The sequence below is a fragment of the Nothoprocta perdicaria genome, unplaced genomic scaffold (genome assembly GCF_003342845.1).
Source record: "Nothoprocta perdicaria isolate Ctin4 unplaced genomic scaffold, notPer1 scaffold_140, whole genome shotgun sequence".
Lineage (NCBI taxonomy): Eukaryota > Metazoa > Chordata > Aves > Tinamiformes > Tinamidae > Nothoprocta > Nothoprocta perdicaria.
Genome location: NW_020454539.1, coordinates 839,220 through 862,377, shown reverse-complemented (window position 1 = coordinate 862,377; position 23,158 = coordinate 839,220). Strand labels below are relative to the sequence as shown.

The 23,158-nt window shown below is 46.5% G+C and overlaps 2 protein-coding genes across 2 annotated transcripts in view; one reads left to right on the top strand and one right to left on the bottom strand.

The window, feature by feature from the left end:
- The window catches only part of SLC9A7 (solute carrier family 9 member A7), a 63,458-nt gene extending 60,692 nt beyond the window's left edge, over nucleotides 1-2,766 (bottom strand). Inside the window, exon 1 of the mRNA XM_026034242.1 lies at nucleotides 2,445-2,766. Coding sequence (XP_025890027.1) covers nucleotides 2,445-2,709 — 265 coding nt within the window. The 5' untranslated portion in view covers nucleotides 2,710-2,766. The remainder of the gene's footprint in view (nucleotides 1-2,444) is intronic.
- Nucleotides 2,767-17,884: 15,118 nt separating this feature from the next.
- RP2 (RP2, ARL3 GTPase activating protein) overlaps nucleotides 17,885-23,158 on the top strand; it is a 20,372-nt gene continuing 15,098 nt past the window's right edge. The window contains exon 1 of the mRNA XM_026034271.1: nucleotides 17,885-18,004. Coding sequence (XP_025890056.1) covers nucleotides 17,885-18,004 — 120 coding nt within the window. The remainder of the gene's footprint in view (nucleotides 18,005-23,158) is intronic.

Genomic DNA, 23,158 nt, shown 5'->3' with positions numbered 1-23,158 from the left:
CACATTGATTATTAAGTGCAGCTTTATGAGAGCACCTACCACCCTAACCAGAGCCCTCAGGCTAGGTGCTTGTGTTCATAGGATCCCAAACTCTTTGGATTAAATACTGCCATGTGTCTCTGTGTGCAAGTCAGACCAAGTACATGTACATTTTAAACAGGTGCACATTTTAAAAGACATGCATTTCTCAGATATTATCAGCAAATACAAACATTTTTTTAGTTTAACTAGTCTCCATTAAACACCAAGCAAAGAAAASAATATCTTATTTGAAGAATAAAATTTGACTGTCTGAAACATAACAGACAGCTACTAGGGCACTTGCTATAATTTCCTTTGTTCCAAAGGAAACCTGAAAAAATTAACTGAAGCTGCCCCAGCGCAGCTTTATTGGTATGAAGACTAGCCATGTTAAAAAATAAACAACACCCCGGCCCCCGCAAAYTCTCTAAACATTTTTCCACAGAGGTTTGCCATGACATGGCAAAAGTCAGTTTGTCTGGGATGGAGAGAAGCTYATCTCCTGGGATACTATAGGGACTCACTTAGGAGGTGGAGACATTGAGGAATGATCTGGCAGTATTGCCTGTGGTGCAGAAAGAGCTATAATATAGAACCCTATTTAATACAGAAAATGAGCACTTTCTCATTCCAATTAGGAATCTAGTGCCCATTTCAAATACCAGGAACTGGAAGTTACAGTAAAATCATTCAAGTATAAGGAAAGGCAAGGGGAAGAATTTTGTATTTTCTATCCCAACTCAGCACCAYGTATATTCAAATGCCCTTGATGTCCTATTATTTGCTTTACACAGATTACGCAGCTCAACACCTTCTGTACCCAAGACTTCTCTGACAAAAACATAAACCTTCTAAATCACTGAAACATTTCTAGCCATAACTAACCAAAATTTCTGAAGGTGACCGAGCTGGGATAATATCTGAACATCTGCAGTACAACCTCACGCTGTCTCTTCCAATTAGCATTTCTATAATAACCCTCTCCTGAGCATTACTCAGCTGTAAGTATTATTATGACAGTGCATAATTCCCTTTTATATATATGTTCTTCAGCTCATCAATTTTCAGCAAAATGAAACATACAGCAGTGCAGCAAAGAGATAGTGACTAAGAGCAAAATGGGATGGTTTAAGAGAAACATCAGCAGAGGAAAATTCCACTGCTTCGCAAGCAATCCCAGAGATCTCCGGAGCAGTAGTACTACTCATCAGGGAGGAAGCAGTTCCTTTTCCTCCCCTTGAGTGCAGAATTTCTCCTCTGTGGTTATCCAGAATATGCATGTCCCAACCGATACCGAGGAGGTGCTTCGCACTGCTCAGGCAGAACGGATGGAGCCAGCGAGGGAGCAGAAGTGCCCCGGGCACTGCGGCCGTAACCAATCACCRCCAGACAAATCATTTTTTAAATGGATGACTGCCTCTCATCACAACTGTTTAAGTTCTGCGTAGCAAACCGCACACAAATACAATTGCATAAGTGCACAGCCGAGCACTACGCGCAGCAGCTCGGGCTCACCTGCAGTCCTCTGCACCAGTCATTAAGAGCAACAACACAGAGCCCAGCTTCTCCGAACCATCATCTGCACAGGGAGCAGGTGAGAACATATGTTCTTTGGAGACACTTATTTCCACTTCCCAGGCGTTTGGGGGAGGAAGGGCTGGAAGCTGCTAAGGAGAAGCTGCGCTCCGCACAGGCGCTGTTCAACCAGGCTCAGGACCCGCTGCACGAGCTTCCCGGCCTATCTGGTTTCGCTGCAGCTAATTGGTAACCAGTAAACCCATGCTGTCCGTGATAAGAAAGCAGCAGCCTGCTGGCAGCAGGACCGGGAGCATCAAAGTTTAAACAGGCTCCTTTCACGGAGCGTGTGCCACAGCCCCGCAAGCACAACGCTCTCCAGAAGAACTATTGTGATGGCCTGCATGGCCCAGTACTTCAGATTGCTAAAAACATCCCTTAGCAGGCCACCTCTCCAAAGCACAGAGGTGCATGAAAGTGCTGCCTTTCTAAAGCAGAGACCACCTTTCYGAGCAGCCACCTCTCTAAAGCAGAGCGCTTTATGAAGGTGCCACATCTTTCAAGCACGGGGCGCTCTAAAGCCGGCGGATAATGACAGATCCTGTCTTCAGACACGGCACTGCCTGGGGAGAAAGCGGTTCCCATCGCCTGGGCCACGGCCCGCACAAAGGGGCAGGCTGCATCGCCTCCCTCCCTGCCCTCTGCGCCAAGGAAAGATATCAGCAGCACAGAAAGGCCAGGAACCAGCCCTGATATTAACCCCSCTTTCCCCCGATATACCAAGCACGGACCGAGCACGGGTGCCCTTTCCCTCCCCGGGGGCGAGGCCTCTCCTCGCAGCCGGCACGGGGGCTCCGCGCTCGGGGGACCCCGCAGCCCGCGGCCGCGGGGAGCCCGGCCGCACGCACCGTAGATCATGGCSAGGCCGGTCTCGTGGAGGAAGCGGACGCGGCGGTGCTTGAAGAGCCAGATGGTGAGGATGGTGAGCGTGAGCAGCAGGATGAAGGTGAGCAGGCTCACGCTGTCCTGCCGGTGGCTCTCCTCCGCCTCCTTCTCCGTGGCGATCTCCTCCATGGCGCTGCTGCTGCTGCTCCGCTCCGCCGCCCGCAGCCCGCCCGCCTCCAGCAGCAGCAGCAGGAGCGGCGGCAGCACCGGCAGCACCGGCAGCGCCATGGCCGCGGCTCCCCGCCCGCCTGCTCGCTCTCCCGGCGCTGCGGGAGGGAAGCAGGGAGGGAAGGAAGGACAGGGAAGGAAGGAAGGAAGGGAAGAGCGAGCGGCCCCGCTGCGCAGGAACCCGCTGCCGCCTCCCCCGGACGCTTAAAGGCGCAGTCACCGTTGGGCGGCGCGCGGCGACCGTTGGGCGGCGCGCGGCGACCGTTGGGCGTGCGGCTCGGCCGCCATGAGGCGCCCTCGTAGCCGGAGCGTTAGCGACGGAGCTTTTAATCGTGAAATTCCGAGGGAGGAGGCAAAAAACGCTAAGCGAGAACCGCCGTTGGGAGGGTTTCGGYGTGTCGGGCTGGCGGCGTTGGCGGCGGGAGCCTCCACGTGCGAAGGGATCAAGGTTTTGCTGGGAAACGCTCCGTAGCGCGTTTCAGAGGCACTGGCAGCTCGCAGGAACTGGGTGTCTTCTCCCCAGTTGGCAAAATGAGCCCTTCATTAACAACTGTAGGGATGCGGTCATAAAAAGCAGTAATTCCTGAGCCTGCTTTTGTCATTTTCCGTAGCAGAGCTAGGTCATCGGCCCATTTTCTTTATGAAACCTGCAAGGGAAAGCTGCAGGTGCCTGTCACGAGCTGTGGGTTTGCTAAAGTTCACAAGAGAAAGTCAGAAACACAGATCCTGATCCAGACGCAGGGATTCCTGCATCACCCAAGGGTTTTCGCCAGTTTAAATACTTTTTTTTTTTTTTTTTTTTTTTTTTTAAGATTTGGGAGATACGAATTGCTGTCTTAAGATTTTTTTTGCCATCAAAACACATCTTACTGGACATGTGGTTCCAGGAAGCAAGACAATTGCAGGAAACCAACAGAACTAGTCACTATTTTTCATCTGAATTTTATTTTCCTGAAAACTGAGCATTTGCCTATGTTTTAGATGGTCTGGATTTGAGGGAAGGACAGAAAAGTCACCTTTTGTTTTTCAAAAGCAAAACAAACTCAAAATTTCCTCCTAAGCTATTTTTTCTTTAATAGCTGGTTAAACTTCTTTAAAAATAAATGTGGACAGGGGGACAGCAAAACCTAGGGAACTGTAAGTAATCCAAATGTGTGGCTTCCTTCCTTCCTTCCTTCCTTCCTTCCTTCCTTCCTTCCTTCCTTCCTTCCTTCCTTCCTTCCTTCCTTCCTTCCTTCCTTCCTTCCTTCCTTNTTCCTTCCTTCCTTCCTTCCTTCCTTCCTTCCTTCCTTCCTTCCTTCCTTCCTTCCTTCTTTTTTTTTTCATTCTTTCTTTTTACAAAAAAACAGCAGTAAAATTTGGGTATTTTTCATCACCTTCCCTAGGAGCGCTGGAGTACAATTTGACTTTGGCTACCAAGTTTGCCATTTCCTAGTGGTGACATGAGCAGTGATAACCTGGGTGCTTCCGTGGCCTTTCCCCCAGCTTTATTATTTTCTATCTCAGCTTCTCACAGCTCTATTCTAGCCATTATTGCATAAAAAGAAAAAGCAGCAAACCTTTGGCTACGTGCTTAATTGGTTCTAAAGTAGATCCTGTCTCTGTTAGTGCTGTCATCTTAACGTTACTGCGTCGTCATTTGTGAGGGTATCAGCTGGAAGGTTTTCTAGCTWCAAGATTCTTTTTTCCAGCTTTCTCTCCTACTAGTTACTTCAGATCCATATCACAAAGGATAGGATAAAAAGGTGTAGTCTTACAAAGTATATCTTTGTCTAGGGGTGTCAAAATATATTGAAAGAGATGTAATTTGAAAAATACAGAGGAATGGAAATTGCAATATTTATGTATTCTCAATATTTGGTTTGACATATTACTCCATGGAAGGCATTTATAGTTCACTAACAATTTTGAATATCTCCTCCTAGTCTCTTCCCTTCTCATTTCCTCTATATTTCAGCTGCCGCCATCAGGAAGGTCTTCGAGTCATATTAGCTTTGATAATAAAATCAGCATTTTATTATATCCTGCCTCAAACCATAGCTTCACCTAGAACTCACATAGCCTCTTTAGAAACGTTTCAAGATGCTATCTATTTAAATCAACATTTTTATTTATATGCAGTCCTTTTAAATGTCATTAATGCAAACACCTAAACAGCCTTAAAACTCCAGGATAATTGCATCCAATTACCTGTAAATATTTGATTGTGCAGTAGTGAAAGTTTGCTTTCATAGCACTGTCATTTGTATACCTCCTAAGCATGAAAAGCACTAATTTGTACTACAGATCTAGCTCTTAAACCTACATGAATCATGAAAAATTGCTGCCTCCGGATTCTCTTATGTTTACTCTCATGCTCAGAATTAACATTTCTGGTACACTGACAGCCTTAGACCTCTAAATCTTTAGGATATAATCTTCAGGCCTCACATCAGACTGCAGGCATGCAAAACACTGAGAAGTATGTGTGATGCTGCTAAAGCTATGAAATAAAAACTAAATAGCCGTGGTAGGCTTCCTTCTCATTGCATTATCATGTGCTGGGTAGTGCTGAGTAGAGTCTGTTTCTAAATATATGCCAGCTCTTTTCCTAAGGAAASAGCTTAGATGCATGTTGTAATTTCAACTACCTCTCAGCTGAGCTGCAAACTGTCAGATCTTGAAGTTTCTTCTGCARATTTTTCCACTGAGAGTTTGTGTTTTATCCTTCAACAGCCACGTAGGTTATTACTTGGCCCTCCCACTCTCCAGGCAAACATGAGTAGCATCTGGGCAATTTTTAAAATAACTAAGTGTAATAGCCCAGTTTTACATTTTCTTGTACAAACTGTGTTATCTGTGGAGGGAAATACTCATCCACAGTATGGCATGTTCCTCATCAGTGTGACGTTTAAAACCTCCATACTCCCTTTTTGGTGGGCTTTGACTGCTGCGCTGCCCTTGCAACCCCTGCAAGCCTGTTGACTTGTCACAGGAACACCTCCCCTGCAGTCAGGACTTGAGYTGGAACTAAAGTACTGTCCCAAGTTGCTTTTGTTGAGTGAAAGATTTGGTTTCATCACTGTTGCATGWGAAACCTGGTGCACGCGGCCCAAGGTGGCAGTGACCAAGTCACATACACAAATTGGTGATGGGAATATGGTTGTTTCTGTCCAGTTGGGAGCTCTAAGTTATCAGTAACATCTCCCTGTGCCACTCTGTGCCGTGTCTAACAGGTATTGCCCGGAGATTTAATACGTTGTTACCAACACACTATGTTTACTCGCTACAGGCCAAGATTTGCTGTCCTTACTGATCAGTGCCACGGTCCATGAGCAGCACAGTAGGCTCAGCTACCATGATGTGTAGAAGTGCTGCCAGGCTGAGCTTGCCCAGGCAGCACTCAAGCCAGCTGCCTCCTTACGGAGCAGCCGTGTCCAACCAGTGGGTTCCTTGCAGCTGGGTACATGCCGATGGCTCGGTGATTTTCAGTCCATTAGGCACATGCTCAGCTTCACCCCAAGGGAGGCTTCAGCGCTCTAACACTTCTGCAGCCGCAGTTGTGCCCCGAACGTTTCTTTGACAGCTCTCCAGCTGCCTTGCTGTGCTCGTGCTGCAGGCCTGCGGCTGTCTTGGTGCTCTCTCATGCTCGGTGATACTCGGAAGTTTCTTCRATTTAAAGATACCACAGAGAGGTTCTGTGTTTTTTTCTTCCAAAAGCTGGCCTGCCCTCTTGGCAAAACTGTGCTTTTGTTTCACTTGGTTCCTACATTTTCAGGTAGAGGGTTGCTGTCAGAGAGGCTCTGCTGCAGGGTCCTTAAGCTACGGTGGCGGAGGCAAGGATGGGCTTAGGGAGATTTAAGGCAATGCTAAGATCACAATAGAGGAACCAGAGATTTAAAACGGAAGCTATGAGATGGCATTTAAAGGAAGCAAAGGACAAAATCTAGTCATTAAACAAAATGCAGCTGTACAGAAAGGGATTCTGGAGGATCTGGGTATTAAAAGCTAATTAATGCGTGCATGTGCACACAGCCAATGCACAAAGGAGTGTTACGAACTGTGTACCTGGTACCTTCTTACAAGTGTTCTTCCAAACACAGGGTTCTGTCCAGACCATCCTAGGGAGAGACACAGATCAGCTCACCCGCATTCCTCCACAATGCAGGAACAAGTTGATTAGCAAGACCAATTACCCTYGCAGCAGCTAATATGGTACCCCCTGCACTTTACTCCTCCCTTTCTTACCCTTTTCTTTCCACTTAAGTCAAAACCTCCTTTCACTGCATTTTCAAAATGGAAACTCATCTTGAAGCAATTGCCAACTCTGGCAAGGGTGGTCTTGTCTTGTGRGTTACCCTCCTGGGTCAGCACAGAACATCCCAGTATCCTTGGATCCCAGGAAACATGCTCATTGCAGACATGTATTTCAAGACAACGGGGAGTTCTGTGCTTAAATTGCAGGGAACATGCCACATTTTGGTTCAAAGAGGAATTTGATTCTCCAGTTTGCTGTGACAGCTAACAATAGTTATGAATTTCTGTATATCAGTGAAAATCTCCAAACTGCTTTTTTTTTTTTTTTTTTNCCAGTGCAAACGCAGAAATCAACATTAGCCTGCCCAACAGACAAAAGTCTAGCTACTAAAAAAGCTGTTCACTGCTATTGGCAAAGTACAAATATAGTTACTCCCAACACAGCCACATCTCAGCCTTCACAGCACAATAAACTTTAGAAGTGCCTGAGGGGGATGCGACTGAACATTCTAGCAACAGAAGGATGCTCTGCTGTCTCCCTCACGCCCAAACAGATTGCTTTYYGCTTCTAGATGTAACKTYACAGAATGGTTGAGGTTGGAAGGGACCTCTGGAGATCATCTAGTCCAACCCCCTGCTCCAGCAGGGACACCCAGAGCACGGGGCACAGGGCGGCATCCAGGCRGGTCTGGAAGATCTCCAGAGAAGGAGACTCCAGAGCCTCCCTGGGCAGCCTGTGCCAGGGCTTTGCTACCCTCWCAGTCAGTAAGTTTTTCCTCATATTCGGACAAAACTTCCTGTTACTCAGTTTGTGTCTGCTGCCTCTTGCCTGTCGCTGGGCACTGATGTAAAGAACCTCACCCTGTCCTCTTGATCCCCCCTTAAAATATTTGTATACCCTGATAAAATCCCCTCTCAGTCTTCTCTAGGATAAATAGGCCCAGTTTTCAACCTTTCCTCGTAAGAGAGCCATTCCAGGCCCCTCATCATCTTCATAGCCTTCAGCTGGATTCACTCCAGTTGCGCCATTGCTTAGGAGGTAATGTTCTACCAGGAACAAAGCAGATCTCCCCTATTCCTCATAGGAAGGGAGTTCATTAACTTTTAGCAGAGAAAATCATAGTTATGGCTTTCAATGCTAGAGCTGCTTAAAGAAACGTAGAGTGATCACAGATCTGCTCTCATTACTTCCCACCAAATGCCCCATAGCATTAAAATTAGTGAGTATCCTAGCACCAGGGTTCATCTGGTACCAAAAGGATCTGAAGGAACCTTGGAGAAGATCAAAAGAGCTTTGTTTGTGACACATGGATTATAATTTGGCCCGCTTTTGTGAAAAATAGGTCTTCTCTAGCCCTCAGAGCCTAGAATGTGCAAATGCAAAAAACACAAAACCATCTGCTGGCAGCTGCTAGTGGCCCACGACCAGAAACCATGTCTATGACCTGGGAATCTTTCTTAAGATGCAATTCTAAAGCACAAATGAAGAAAGGTGGCAAATACGTGGGTTGTGTCAATCAAGTTTTGATTTTTTTTTTCTATTTTATACTTGTGGGATTTTATCAAATCTTTTGACAAAGCTTCCTTGGAAAAGCCTACTGTTTTGTTCTTCATAGCGAAACAAAGTCAAAATGACGTTTGATTAAATCTGGATTACACTTAGTATGTCATGCCTGTAGGCATTGCATAAGTAGGGAAGTGGATCTTCATAACTCAAGTTATGCTAAGTCTCTTGACTTCTCCTGAAGGCAGCACAAAGTCACACCTAAACATGAAGGAAAGTAATAAGTCTATTTTAGGAAGCTACATCTGGATCAGTTTAATCCAGCTCTTCTTTTGGAAAAAAGTCAGTAATTCCTTCTACAAGAAAACAAGCTCCCCTATAAATATTACTTYGTAAAACGTCCTCTAAGGAACAGTCTTAGGTGGCAAGCGGCTCCATCGTGCTGTTCATYGTGCTTGCAGTTCTGTAAGATGCCTAGGAATGTGGTAAGAAGTTGTAACTTGCCTGCTAGATTTCCTTAGGTTCACYTGCAGCTTAATTAGGCTGTGTTATTAACAATATAGGAATATAGCCAATTTGTAYGTAAATGATCTCATTCAGAGACGAACTACTCCCTAGCAGAAAGACAGAATGTGAGTTACTGGCCAGTGATATCCATCTCAGTCTCAGTACTTATCTCCAGTGTTTCCATGACTGGCAAAGGTGTAAGAGAAAGGTGCTTCCAAAGGATGAAGACAGTTGCGTTGTAAATGAGCTGGGCCTGTTTTCTCTGGAGAAGAGAAGGCTGAGAGGGGATCTGAAGGGGCCAAGYTCTTCTCAGTGGTGGCCAGTGACAGGACAAGGGGCAATGGGTGTAAGTTGCAACACAGGCAGTTCCATCTGCATGTGAGGAGGAACTTCTTCCCTGTGAGGGTGCCAGAGCCCTGGCACAGGCTGCCCAGGGAGGCTGTGGAGTCTCCTTCTCTGGAGATCTTCCAAACCCGCCTGGATGCTGCCCTGTGCCCCGTGCTCTGGGTGTCCCTGCTGGAGCAGGGGGTTGGACTAGATGGTCTCTAGAGGCCCCTTCCAACCTCAMCCATTTTGTGATTCTGTGATTAACTGTGATTCTGCGAAATGTGTCTTCTCTGGAAACTGAACAACTGATTGGCTGTTAGTCATTTTACAGGGCCTGACAAATCATGTAGGAAACTGGGAGAAGGCTACACATGAAGCAAATTCCCCACAGTTTCAGAAAAACTTCAGTCAGAAGGGGACTGCCTAGCTCAAAAACAACGACCAAATACAAGTGTAGAATAAAATCAGCTAATAGTAACACAGGGACCTGGTCGATCTCTTCCAAGAACAAGCAGGCCTGGGCTGGCGAGGGCAGGGGCCCTGCTCAGGCGTTTGCCCCGTGCCCCGTGGAGCCTGGCTAACAGCAGTGGGGAGCTCTAGGGCAGAACGTGATGGATCCCACACTTGGGCCCTCTCACAGCAGCTCTGTGGCTACCAGGCCTGGTGGGGCTAGGTCAGCCTGTGGCAGAATCTGAAGTCTGACAGTTCCCTAAAGATATACTTATGCAAAACAGAACGGGGTGGGATGATACAGATAGGGATTCAAAAAAAAAAAAATCCCCCAAAAAACACCAAAAAAAAAATGCTTAAATGAAACGGCAGAGAGATGTTATGGACTGCTGCAAGATACAGACAATATTATCTGAAGCACTACACCCAGGATAGGAACAGTCCAAAGTAGATGTCTTACCCAAATTAACATTGCAGCAGTCAGGTCAGGCACAAGTCACCATTTTTGCTATTGCAATGAAGCATTTGATGCTATACTGGACTGCCTTTCCTTATTTATTCCTTATTCTAAGAGGTAGGATAGTTCATTCTTAAAGAAGGCTTTTAATACCCGTCTTACATTCCCCGTTTCTCATCCTTCCCCTATTGTACGCTCCTCAAAATGCATTCCAAGTTTGGGCAATAGAAGAAATAGGGTGGTTTATTGTGTTGTAGGTTGTTGTATACATACAAAGCAGTGAGGTTTAGCAGGCCAAAGCCACGCCTGCAAATACAGTCAGTACAAATACCTCTACTAGATGTGGACTATTTGAGGGCTTGTCAAACGCAGGTTAGATAGGAAGTACATTGCATGACCTCTAGTGGTGTTAAGCCCAAGGCACTGTCAAAGTTACAGCGATCTGGTAAAAAGGGGAAACAGTCAAAGCTGCAGAAACACTGTGARCAACACTGCCACATACGTGGCAATTCTGCTCTGCTATATCCCTCCTTAGTGTCAGGTTTGTACTAGCCCTGAGTTTGTCCCACTGCCAGGATAACTTTCAGGAGGGCTTTCCTTTCAGCATGAATCCCAAACACTTTCTGCAGGGCAAACATCTTTCAGCTCTGCCTTTATTGTCGACTAATTCCACGTGGTTGTTAATGCTCCCTGCTAGTATCTTCCTGGAGAGAAACATGCAACATAGCAGCACCAGTGCAGGAGGGAATGGCTATTCCTAGTGGAGCAAGAGGAAAAATCTGCCATGTCTGCTCTCCAGGAACTCAGAAAGTTAGAAAGGTGCAAGTTCTCAGCGGAGGAATAATGATCTGTAGGGTGCAATCTCCTGCAAGAGGTGAAGCAGTCATTACTCAAACCTCCTTGGAGGGTCCATAGTTCCCATAACAAAAGCCAGGAATGACCTTTACACAGACTACGGACCTTTCCCGGGGGGGAAGGCAGGAACAGGGTTGCCAGAAAGCATGAGCAGCACAAAGATAGGGTGGACATGGAAGCAAACGTGGCAACAGAAAACAGCGAATGTGACTGTGTGATTAGGAAGCAGCACTTGGTTACAGCACTGCCAGGAGATCAACGTTAGCCCAGGGAGGTGCTGGAGCAGCTGCCTGGCGGGATAGAAAGCAGATCATGRGCCACCCAGGAACAGCCAAGCTGTTCCTCTGCTGGGCCAGATGTTCCTCTGGGCCTGATGTCCCCCAGTTTCCTGTCTCATCCAGCTTATTCTTCCGCCCCTGAGYCACATTGAGTGTGTGATGAGTCACGGTCCCCCCTTTCTTGCTCTTTTCTATACATTATTTGCTGTTTAGTCCTTTRGTGAGTAAATAGGCATGAAATAGAGAGGAATCCAGAAAATTAATGTTAGATTTTCTTATATTACGAAACTCTTCTCATATGTCCAAATAAGACTTTCAATGAATTCCTTTCAAAGTATGATCCACAGTTATTTATGCATATTATTTGTCTCTTTAAATGTTCCTCACCTTCATAATTAACTATTCAGTRTGAGTGTAATTCAGACAGCTGTTTGAAGTTCAGTTGTTATATCTCTTTAATGTGTGCATAAACTGATTAGGCTCAGATGTTTGTCAAATGAAAGTAATTTTTTTATGACATGCGCTGCACAGCTTCATTTATGCATAGCATTACATACATGGTACTTCATGGTACATACACAGAAATAAACCACTAGTGATAATAAAACTGAGACTCACTTTTTATTCCCCATAAAAAGTGAATTATATATCCCCAAGTATCTGAATCCAGTTAAAGCACCTTTAGAAAGTCAGCTTTGGCCAGCTAAGATTTTGATTTCTAAATCTGAGCTCATCACCCCAGGCTGACTTTATAGTTCCAAGAAAAATAGACAGCCGAGGTAGGTCAGATGAACTACCCTCTGAAAATGCTTACCCGAGAAGGAGATGAATTGCCAGCCCAAAGCTGCTCTCCGCTGCCTATAAAGTATTCTTTGGGTGCCAAACTCAGATTTATATGCCTGACTATGAGGCATTCTGCTTCAGGGCTAGGAACAGCTATCCACGGATCGAGTTTGTCCGGCTGCAGAGGCTGCCAGTAAGCACTGCAGTCTCCAGAAGAAATGCCCTGCCTCATAGCACACCTGAACTGAAAACATGCGGTCTCTTAGAGAGGTGGGGCAGAGGCAGATTTTTGTCATCTGATTGAAGTCAGAGACAACAGACTGTTTTGCTGGGAATATATATCCCACTGAGAAGGTCTGAAAGTGAAAAAAATTCTAAGTCCCAAATTGAGCCGCCCTTACTGGACTTCGGTTCATCTTTTTTTGCTTGTCCTGATGTCCCTCTTGCTCGAGATACTTTACAGAGATTTCTGCATCTGGAATGGTTTCTGACTTCCTAGAAAGAGAGGGATTGAAATCCTTCAAAACAGCACAGGGTTGATTGAGTATAGATTTCACTTGCACTAGCTCAAAAACACTGCCCATTTTTTAATCAAGCAGCTCTGGACCAGCTTCCTATCATATGACTGTGTTTCTCTTTTGACCTTTAAGAGAAGATCAGTCTGCCCAAGATATATTGAGGCTGTATATGTACTATATACATCTGTATATGATCACAGAATTCCTTTGAATATCTGTTTACAGCATTAAAATCTGTCATTCTACCTATCTGAACTGAGAGGAAGGTCCTTCTACATGTCAGATTTATCTAATTCAACTCTCTCTCTGCTAAATGATTCTACTCAGCAGGAGCAAATATCTTTAATTCCATGTCATTTCCTCAAAATAAGATCATTTAGTTTAGTAATGTCTATTCTGAACATTTTTGCTCCTTAAGTGCCACTTACACATAAGAATCTTAGTACAGRTCTCCCTAGTATGCAAAAAAAACTTTAGACTTTAAATTCTTCCAACTAATAATTGCTTTGATATTTTTCTTTCCATCTCTGCCTGCAAAAAGTCCCTTGCTATTCCCTATTATCAACAGTTTGTCTGATTTATTCCTAAGGGTTTCAAGATGACGTAGCAGTATTTACAAAAATAGTATCCAGAATGTGTATTGCATGCTCTACTGACAGAAAGATGAAACAAAAAAAGGAATCCTGTAGTTCTTTACTTTTGTGCTCTTTGTTTGTTTTCTTTCAGTTTCAGACCGATTTTGATATCAGTAGGCATCGACATCTATCAACATCTATAACTTCTATCTCCACCCTCCAGAYTGCATCTCTCCATCTGAACAGAGATCTATAGCTGTCTCTGTTAGACCAGTTGTGCTCTCAGTGTGCATCGATGACCATCAGCATTGACAGTTATCAAATAGACAGCTAGATATCAGTCCCTACTGATAGGCATCATTACCTCTACATAACAATGTAACCTAAAGAACTAAGGMAGAAGCAGAAGACTTGCTCATACCAATGGAGGGATTAGCAAGATAAGCAAGAAGCTTGAGTGTTAGCCACTTCCACCGAGATGAGCAATGGATGGAGAAGAGAAGCTGGCAAGAGGATCTAGGAGGTACTGCTTTGGGTTTTGCATGAAGAGGGTGGGTGAAAACACAGGCCTCGAATGTGTGCCTGTGGTAGCTGTAGTCCTCTGACACCAAAGCTGTGCAAAACTGATACAGGCAAGGCTAACCACGGCCCCTGGAATTTCTGCTTTACCCTCTGCTCACAGCCCTCAAAAATCCCAGTTCTAAACATGAAGCTCAATCTTTGCAAACTTTGCCATGCCACAAAGATGTGTTCCCTCCATAGCAATGTTTTTCTAAGAGAAATGTAGCTATGTGAACGAGCTAGATCCTAAGCTAGTATGCTTGCTTAGAGATCCTACGAGCTTCTCAGCTAATAAGAGGGCTTGGAAAGTCCTGCTCCCTCCTAAGCATATCAGATCTCCTACACCTGGGACTCTCCAAGGTCTTTTCCAACAGCTTCTGCTCTTGTCCTAGCTTTTGAGCCTTAGATAACCAAGAGCACAGGAAGTGAGGGAGAGCAAAACAGGGAAGATAGAGGCTTGYCACCCAAGCCCCTATGAAGCTTGTTCCTTGCAGCACAGGAATCAGGGAAACACAGGGGATAGTGGAAAGGCTTCAAGGAAGATTCCTGCAGAAATGGAGAACTATGAGGCAGGAGGAGGTGATTTCCCTTTCTCTCCTCTTGCCTCCTCTTTTCAGTTTAAGTTTCTCCGTGCAAAGCTGCTCTCCCGATCTCCCACAGTGACATGACCTCCCAGAGTCACATACTGCAGTTCTTCACCAAGACAACCTGCATCCAGGATCTCCCGAGCTCTTGATAAGTGGCCCGGTAAACTGGTCTGCTGAACTTCACAACAGGAACAGGCAGGCCCAGAGCCTGGCTTGTATAACTGCCTCCTGCAGAGGAAGAGAAAAGAGTGAGCTGCTCTTTCTGACCTTCCTCCTCTGGCCCTTRGCGGTGGAGCAGCTGCAGGGCCAGCACGGTGGAGGGCCAGCTAGGCTGTTGGGAGAACTCTGCTGAGATGGCTGCTGCGGCTTTCCTAGTGGGGCTCTCCCCGCCTCGCCAAGCATACAGTTTCCTGAACAGAAACCCCTACTGAGGCAACCTAGAGAGCATGGCCAGAGGAAGGGTAACTTGCAAGGTCTCACACGTCCCAATGTTTTGCAGACTTCAAAGCTGCATTATGGCCCCAGCACCAGCTAAGGAGCAAAAGCCAGCCTCATGTGCAGCCCTCCAGCTGTACTGCACAGATCTGTGTGGCGTGTGGTGTCCTCCAGCACACACAGCTCAGTGTGCTAAGCAGAGTGGCCCCTTGCTCTGCTGGCACCATCCAGGCTGTCCTGGGGCTCCCGGGGTGGGGGCTGCTGGGCAAGTCCCCCTGTCCCACTGTCCCGGACATCCTAGGACAGTCCCACAAGACTTGGGAGGCCATTCAGGATCCAACCCATGTAACAAGACCCCTCAACATGTTCCCATTTGGCAGGAATGAGGCAGGCCAAACCATCCCGAATCCACTGCTCACTCCCAAACTGTGTATTCCAGGAAGGCCGTACCTACGGCAGCAAGTAGCACCATGAAAGAGCCAAGTATCTGCTGAGCACGGCAAGCAGTGGGATGTACCTAGTGACTAGACTAGACACACTCCGAAAGCTTCTTATCCAGGGCCAGCTCTCCTCTGGTCTCCGGCCCTGAGTTCCGGCAGCAGTCAGGGCACAGGAGGCTCGTGCCTGGAGCCCATCTTCCCCTTCAGATCTAGCTGGGGGCTGTGGTAGCTCTCCACAGCATGAAGCAAAGCGGTATGGAAACAGCAAGAGTCGCTTCAGGAGCTCCCTCCTGATTCCTGCTGAAATGATGGTGTAGACAGACCCGGAAGGAAAACAGCCTACAACCAGGACATGACAAAGGCTCCACAGGGAGGTGCTGCTGGGAAACACTGAGCAGTAGCACGGTCCCGTCAGACAGAATCACTCCAGGAGTTCTGCCAGCCTCACACAAAGGCCACCAGCTTCTCAGGACTTGGACATCTGGTTCTCTTTTCCCTGAACCTTGCCTGGGGTGTGCAGGCAACTCTTCTGGCAATGCAGCACTTGGTTCTGCATGGCTAAAGCTTGGAAAACTATCAGAAAGAAATAGAGCGGTGGATCTTATGGTAGAGCCTGGCCAATGTTATGGTTGAACCTGCCAAGCGCATGCTGAGCACGTGCTGAATCACCACTATAAAGCTTAGAAATCACCATGCCCTTAAATGGTGAAATGGCAACAGGGAAGAGAGAGGAATGAGGAAGAGTTCTAGCTCAGCATCCTTCAAAATGCCTTTGCCAGTCTTGGTGACTTCAGGAAATGACGGAGACAGAAGTGAAAGAGCCTCTGTGCAGCAGCTGCGGTTGTGAGGAAGGTCCTGAAGGATTTGGCAGCCATCCCGAGTTTCCCATGTGCGCAGGTCAAGAGGGGATCTGCAGGTACAGGGCTGGTTCCCAGCGGGCCTGTGCTCAAATCCCAGAAGGCTGCTGCACCGTGTTACACAGCGTCCCCTCCTTTGTTTCTTTCTCTCCTGCTTTCCCTGGAAGCAAAGAGCTGGTTTGCCTGGGGAAGGGGGCCTTGAGAATCAGGTGCAAGGTAGCAAGGCAAGCGGGATTAATGTCCCTCAGTGAAAGCACCTTGCACTGGGCGCAGCCTTCTGGACATGACTTTTGCCTTGGTGGAAACGATTGCAATGAATTTGTCCGATCTGTACATGCAAACCTTTGTGTGTCCTGTCAGATGCCACAGTTCCTGTATCATGCATCTCCCAGGGCTTTTGGAGCTTTCCTACGTGGGCACCAAAGTGATTTTAACCTCGTGGAGCAAATGTTAGGAATCATACAACTCTAGGGCGCTAGGATCCTGCTGTGAAAGGAGGCCCAAAGTGACGAGTGGATTCACAAGTCAAGCAGGGGTACGGAGGGAAGTTTCTGTGTCCTGCTGAATGCTGTGTGCCAGAGCAACTGTGACGGATACGTTCCTTTCCCAGCTCATCCTGGCCTGTACCTTACATGCAGCCCTGTTTTGTTGCTGACCRCCAGYRACYGABCTAATTCTGGCAGGCGCCATYGTCCTGATTTCTGTTCTCACTGAGACTTAACAAAGCAGTCCTCAAGGCTGCATCGTAAACAGGGAGGTAAGGCCGACACTAACCTAAGTCTTTGAAGTTAAAAATATGACTACAAGCCAATCATCTTATTCCATAAATACTCGGACAGCCTGAGAGCCGCTTTGAGCTCTCCTGACACGGCTGCGGCCTGCACACCAGGATCTCCCCTTGGGCAGGGACGCCTCTCAAGGTTACTCCTCGAGGTTCCTCGAGAGATCTTCCTTTCCACTGCAGATTTGTGGTAAGTGAATATAGCGCGCTTTCTTTCTTCCTTTCTTTCTTCCTTGCTTGCTCTCTCTCTTTCTTTAACTTTACTTTGTAACATAAGCACCCTGAGTCATAAACCGTTGACCAGGTCTGGGACTAGGATTGGATCCAGCCGCACCCAGATTCCTCTCAGAAGGAGCCTGGAAAGCAAGRGGGTCCAATCTGAACCTCGTGACCCAACGGGAGGGTATCCCAAGATAATTGTGTATTATCTTGAGCCTCCATGCAGTGAATAATAAGTGACCTTGCCACAGAATCTCGGGAAATCATTGTCCATATTAATAAATCCTGTTATTATTTCTTTCATACGAGTGAAGTGCATTTGTCACTCACCCCTGCCACCACTCGTTCCGTGACAGCAACGCTGAGGCCTCGCCATTCTCTGGTTCTTGATAGCGCTTCCATGTGAGTCCAAAGCTGAAGAAGGCACCCATGGAAAGAAATACTCATTTTATCAAAGTACCAAGGTGCTGTGAATGCATAATTGATGAGGGACGCTCTGAAAAAAGGGAATATGTGAGGGGTGAGGAAGGGAGGTGGTGCCTGTGTGGGAGAAATGGTGAAGCAGGAGAGCTGGGCTCAGGGCCTCCTAGCTGCAGCTGGCCACCCCTCGGTGGCCCTGGCTGCTGCTGTGGGAAGTGCAGCTCACACCAGTTCAGCTGCCCTTCCAGTCAGTGCAGCTGACTTCTGCAGAAGGGCAGATCCTCAGGAGTGCAGAACACAACGATGCGAGGAACTGCCTCATTTCCTCCAGGATTTGGCGTTGAGAAGGATACCAAGACTGTAGAACTTCTAGGCCTACCTAAGAACATCTGGGCCTTCATTGCTGAAATCAGGCTCTGCCTTGGGAGGTGGCACTATTTGAGGCATGGTTGGTCTGTACAGGTTCCTCACCCCGGAGGAAATGGAAGAGAAAGCAGTGGGTTCCTCTGTTTGGACCTTCTTCCTCAGACAGCTCTTAGCAGCGAGCAGCTCCAGCGAGGGGATGGTGAGGGCCTGCCCTGCTGCCGGGGGTGCTCTGTGGGGACGGCTGCTCAACGGGCCTCTGCCGTCCTGGTGGCCAGGACTGACACCCTTCTCCTTGGCGAGTACTGACACCCTTCTCCTTGGCGAGTACTGACAACCTTCTCATTGCTGCAGAGGACTGGCGCTAACCAACCCTGCCGCTGCCTCCCGCAGGAAGAGACAAATCCAGAGGCAGGCAGAGCCCCTTCAGGAGGCGGGAAGAAGGATCTGCTTGCCATGGAAAATGAAAAACTCCGCAAGTTTCCTCCAACACATTTTCAAAATGAATAAAAATCCTACTGGGCTAAAATAGTGTGAGTGCTTCGCTCTTTTGGTCCTTTCTGTGTGGATGCAACACAGAGTGCTTATGGCAGGGCTGGGTGATTGAGAGGAGCTGTGAGAGAGCTGCCCTCYATCAGGAGATACCATCTCCCATATGGCTCCCAACTCGGGCTGTCCTTAAGGTTTCCTTCATGAGAATGGGGGCAGAGGGGATGTGGAGCTGAGACTTGGGGCATAGATGGTTGTCCTTGGACTCGGTGGGGCTGCTGCAGTGAATGAGGATGGATACAGGTGCAGGGTGCCATGAGTGAGAGGAGCGCCAGTGAGAGCTGGGGCTGCTGCGGCTCCAAGCCTTCAGCTCCCTTCCTTGCCCAGGACCTGAAGGCCTTCAGCTGGAGAGAAGCCTCGGGAGCATCAGCCAGACCCAGCTCTCACACCTGAAGGCCATGTGCGTGCTTCCACAGTGTAACCACCCCACAAAATTCATGTAACTTCATATTAGAGAAGCATCAATTGACAGTGCAGTAATGTGAGACTTTGCACAGACAAACAGTGCAACAAATCAACATCCTTCTGCCTCCAGCTACCTGCCTAGGCTGTCTGCAGCAGTGGAAATAGGAGGAAAGCGTGTACCCCAGCCCTCAGCAATCCCACTCACATGCCATAGCATTAGCTTGAATCAACAGTGTAAGAGGGTTGCTACTGTGTCAGACACGAAGCGTTGTCCTTCTGCAATCTAAGCATTGTCTAGGTGCTAAAAAAGGGCAAGAGATTACAGGATAAGAGCAAGCAACCTTTGTAATCTTGGTGACCTTGGTTTTCTGATTTCGCAGCAGTGCTGTAACAGACTGGAGCTTCCCAAGAGCTTTGGAGCAGAGCTCCACTAAGCACTCCTAACTTCATGTGCTGAAGACCTGCGTAAAGGATAAAGAGAAATAACGAGAGACAGATGGACCTTTTCAAAGGGACCAGGGTGTCTCTTTAGAGGGAAAAAAAAAAAAAAGGAGAGGAGAGGAAATACAAAGAAACAAGCATAAAGCCAGCTAAGTTTATGACAGGGAAGAAAGTAAAGGATTCTGCACTATGATTCAGCAAACTGTTAAAGTTCATCTTAATTTTAACTATGTGCCTAACTTTCTGCTCTTACTTAAATCCTCCTTAAATCTGCAAATTTTAGCACGTGCATACACGCCTTACTGAATCAGCACTATAGCTTGCTACTTGAATTGCTGTTATATTAAAGACAAACCACAAAGATATACACCATAAATTTTATTGACATTGTTTCATCTGCATATAACATTAAACTGAAGAGTCTTGTCTGATGTTCAGACGGAATGCAAGCGTTTCTGGCAAAGTCCGTGTCAGGTAATACCCAAGTTATACGGCAGCTGTATTCATACCACAAACACAGACACAAAATAGTTGTAGGATATAGGCTCTTGTTTAAGACCTATGAACCTGTGAAAAACCTGTGCTAAACAGGAGTATATTAGATCCTTTTCAGCTGCAAAACTAACTGTGCTCTGTGTGAACAGCTACAGTTACTGTATTAGCAGCCCTTAAGGAGATTATGGCACTGTCAGCAAGAGAACTTGTACCACGAGTTAGTTTGGGGCAAAGTTCAGATTTTTTTATCATATATTATGCTTTCCTGATACTAGGATATACGCTTCAACTTTATAGGATAAAATATATTATTTTCTAATTTGAAATGCTTTATTCATTTAGCGCATGATTTTTAACCTACAACTTTTAAAAAGTTTTTGATGATTGAGATCTTCAGAAAAAACTTCTGAAATGACTTGTAGTTTTTATAGCTCCCTTAGAGGGTGACTTTCATAGTGCATTYCCTGTCTGCCTCTGTCATACAGCATAGACCTCAACTCATCTTCCTTTTTCTCTGGAACACCAGCAAGAGAAAAGGGTTTGTGGACATGATGCAATTACAGGGAAGGCAATTTGGTCACTTCTGAAAGCTCATTTCTAAACAAACAAAGTAGCACATGTGAACTACTCAGTTCTGCTCTTTGTGCTTTACACTGTCATATCATGCAAGCTCACAATAAACCCACGGCACAGCCACAGCCACAACAGTCCATTGCTCTTACTTACATAATCCCAGCATTAAAGATAAATATCAAAGTTACCAGACTTTTTTTTTTTCTGAGTGAAGGAAAATGCTATGGAAAATATACTCTCTTGTGAGCTAAAGGACTGCATCTTAAGCAACATTATTGATGACCACAGCTAAATTTTGTATGCAAGGAGAAGGAGATGCTGAAAAGTTATATTTTACTGGGAAAAAATAATAAGAGGAAGATGGTCCAATTTCAATGCAAAACAGTTTCTAGGGCATTTACTCACAAAATTAGTCTTATCATTCATTTAGCCTTGTCTCAGATTCTTTGCCTGCTTCTGCTGGAGTTCAATCCAGCAAGGCTCTGCAGCATCAGAGAATGTGCAAAAGAGAGCAAAGAAGGCCAGTGTGGTCTCAGAGTATGTGATGGCTACGGTGTGAGAACATTCAGCATGTTGCTTATCTGCTCCTGTGAAAGAAAAAGAGTCTCTGTGTAGACTCAAACGCACGGGCGTCGAATGGAAACAGCTACTTTTCACATTCTTCAGGTCTGCAAACCAGTTTACCACATGTCTGTGCAAATATTTGTACTGTCCCAGCGCACCAGTGCTTGGTGATTTAAACAAACAGCCTAAGGCAGGGCATGCCTTCTGGTAACAGTTGTGTTAAATCCGTGTCAAAACATAGCCTCAAAGAGCAAGGCCRGCAGTAAAAACATCCTTCCCTTAGCTCCTGTTGAATACCGCGTGAGGAATTACACCTTCAGGAGTAATCTGGCTCATTTGTCATTCACAATTTCATGTTCAGTGGAAGTGAATCTAATCTTAACTAGGAATCATGTTCAAAGTGTTATACCAATCCTAGATAAGCTGCCAAGGTCTCCAGCGTAGGACTCCTGATGGAAAATATAAAGAACGTCCTTCCTAAAACAGCAGCTTTAGGTAAGTATTAATATTTATACTCTTTTCATCTGCTTCATTTTCAGTTCACAAGATGATATTTTCAAGGTTTTCTCTGTCACCAACAGGATTAAAAATCCGTTTCATAAAAGATTTCCATCAAGATTTTGTGTTGAGTACAAGATTTCAAGAGCTGCAAGCTACAGAGAATACAAATCCCATAGGAATATGAGTCCTATGAGTCCTAGAAACATTGCGAGGGCTTAGCTCCTAAGTGTTTTGGCAAGCTTCCAAATGTAAAGAAAGAACCTGGTTCTGCCRGGTGTTTTCTGAAGGGTAGATGTGCACACAGCAAGCTCCCACATCCATGTTGAAGMTCCAACTGTTGAAGATCCAGACGGATTTCCAGGTCCTTTACTGGAATCATCTCCTTCCCTGGACCTTTAAGGTGATATGCACAGAGTGCCCAACGAGAGAGGAAGGATAGGAAGCTAGGATCTGTGCATGTGCTGCTAAGCAGGCACCACAAAGCTATTTGCAAGGATAAAAGCCAGCCCATGAAGAGACACGGACCCTGTCTGTCCAAGAGGGAATTTTTTGCTTCTGAAACACCATCATTGCACCTCCTGGGACCACAGGAGTCCGCAATGTTCCTTGCAGCCGCATGTGCCCAGAAATACAGATACGCCTAATCCCTATTAGAAAAAACTTCAGAATATGGAAAATGTTTTATTTTGCAGTTACCTAGAAACCATCTAGGAAAACACAAAACTCTGTGCAAGTGAATCATTATATATGTTTCACAACATCTCCCTGAGGAAAGTCACTAATTGCAGCAGTTTGTTGAAATTAAAATAAGTGTAATAATGATAATGGTTAGTGACTGTGATATTATTGCAATCCTATATTGCTACACTTTGTGCTACGACTGTATCGAATCTCATAAGCCAGGAGGGCTGGGTCTAGATGGCATATGAGTAGGAAATGAAGAGCTGCATTAGACATTTGTGRTTTGTTAAGAAGTCACAGGCTTCCTACTGGTTTGGCCTGGACCGTATGTTCTGGTGCTTTGGTGTCAGGAAACACCCTGGAGCTTTAAGGCTGTGTTTTGATTGCGAGATAAAACTCAGGGCCTGCCTGTCTTCATCAACACTAGCTATATAAAAATCCCAAATTTTACAGGACTGATGATTTTGCAAGAGTAAGTGTGTTGGTCATGACAGCATGGAAAAATTCCAGCTCAGAAACTTGCMCTTACTCTTCATCTACTCTTTCGAAATGTGAAATTATCTCCTCTCCCACTGAAGTCTCCTGGTGAGGCATCGCCGGCACAGCGATGAGGTATTTCCATTTCAGAGGTGGCTGCACCTCAGTGCAGGAAGAAGCAGTCTTTTTATACACAGACACACTAAAGTCATCTGTTACAGCAGTGGGTGGGTTTGGAAAATCCATAAATGTGAGGTAAGAGTGAAACTTTAGGCTTTGTAYCGATGAACTAACTTATATCTCAACTTGCACCAAACCACAGGGGCACTGCCTGCCCGTTTCTGGAGCCGGGGGAAGGCGGGATGCGGTGGGAGGCGCGAGCCCTGCCCGGTCCCTCCTGGGGCAGCCKGGCCGGCAGCGCGGGCCACAGGGCCGGCTCCATCACGGTGGTTATTTGGGGAGGGCGCACATGGCAGACRGCTGCTCCCCTGTCCGTTGGTGCGGTGGTGTGTCCGTGGGGTGGACACCCTCACATGGACACACATGGACACACAGACACTCCCGCACCCCCCTTCCACAGACACACTGACACACATGCGCGCACCCCCACACACCCACACCCACTCGCAGCCCCCCATATCCACCCCACACACCCAACCACCTCCTCCCC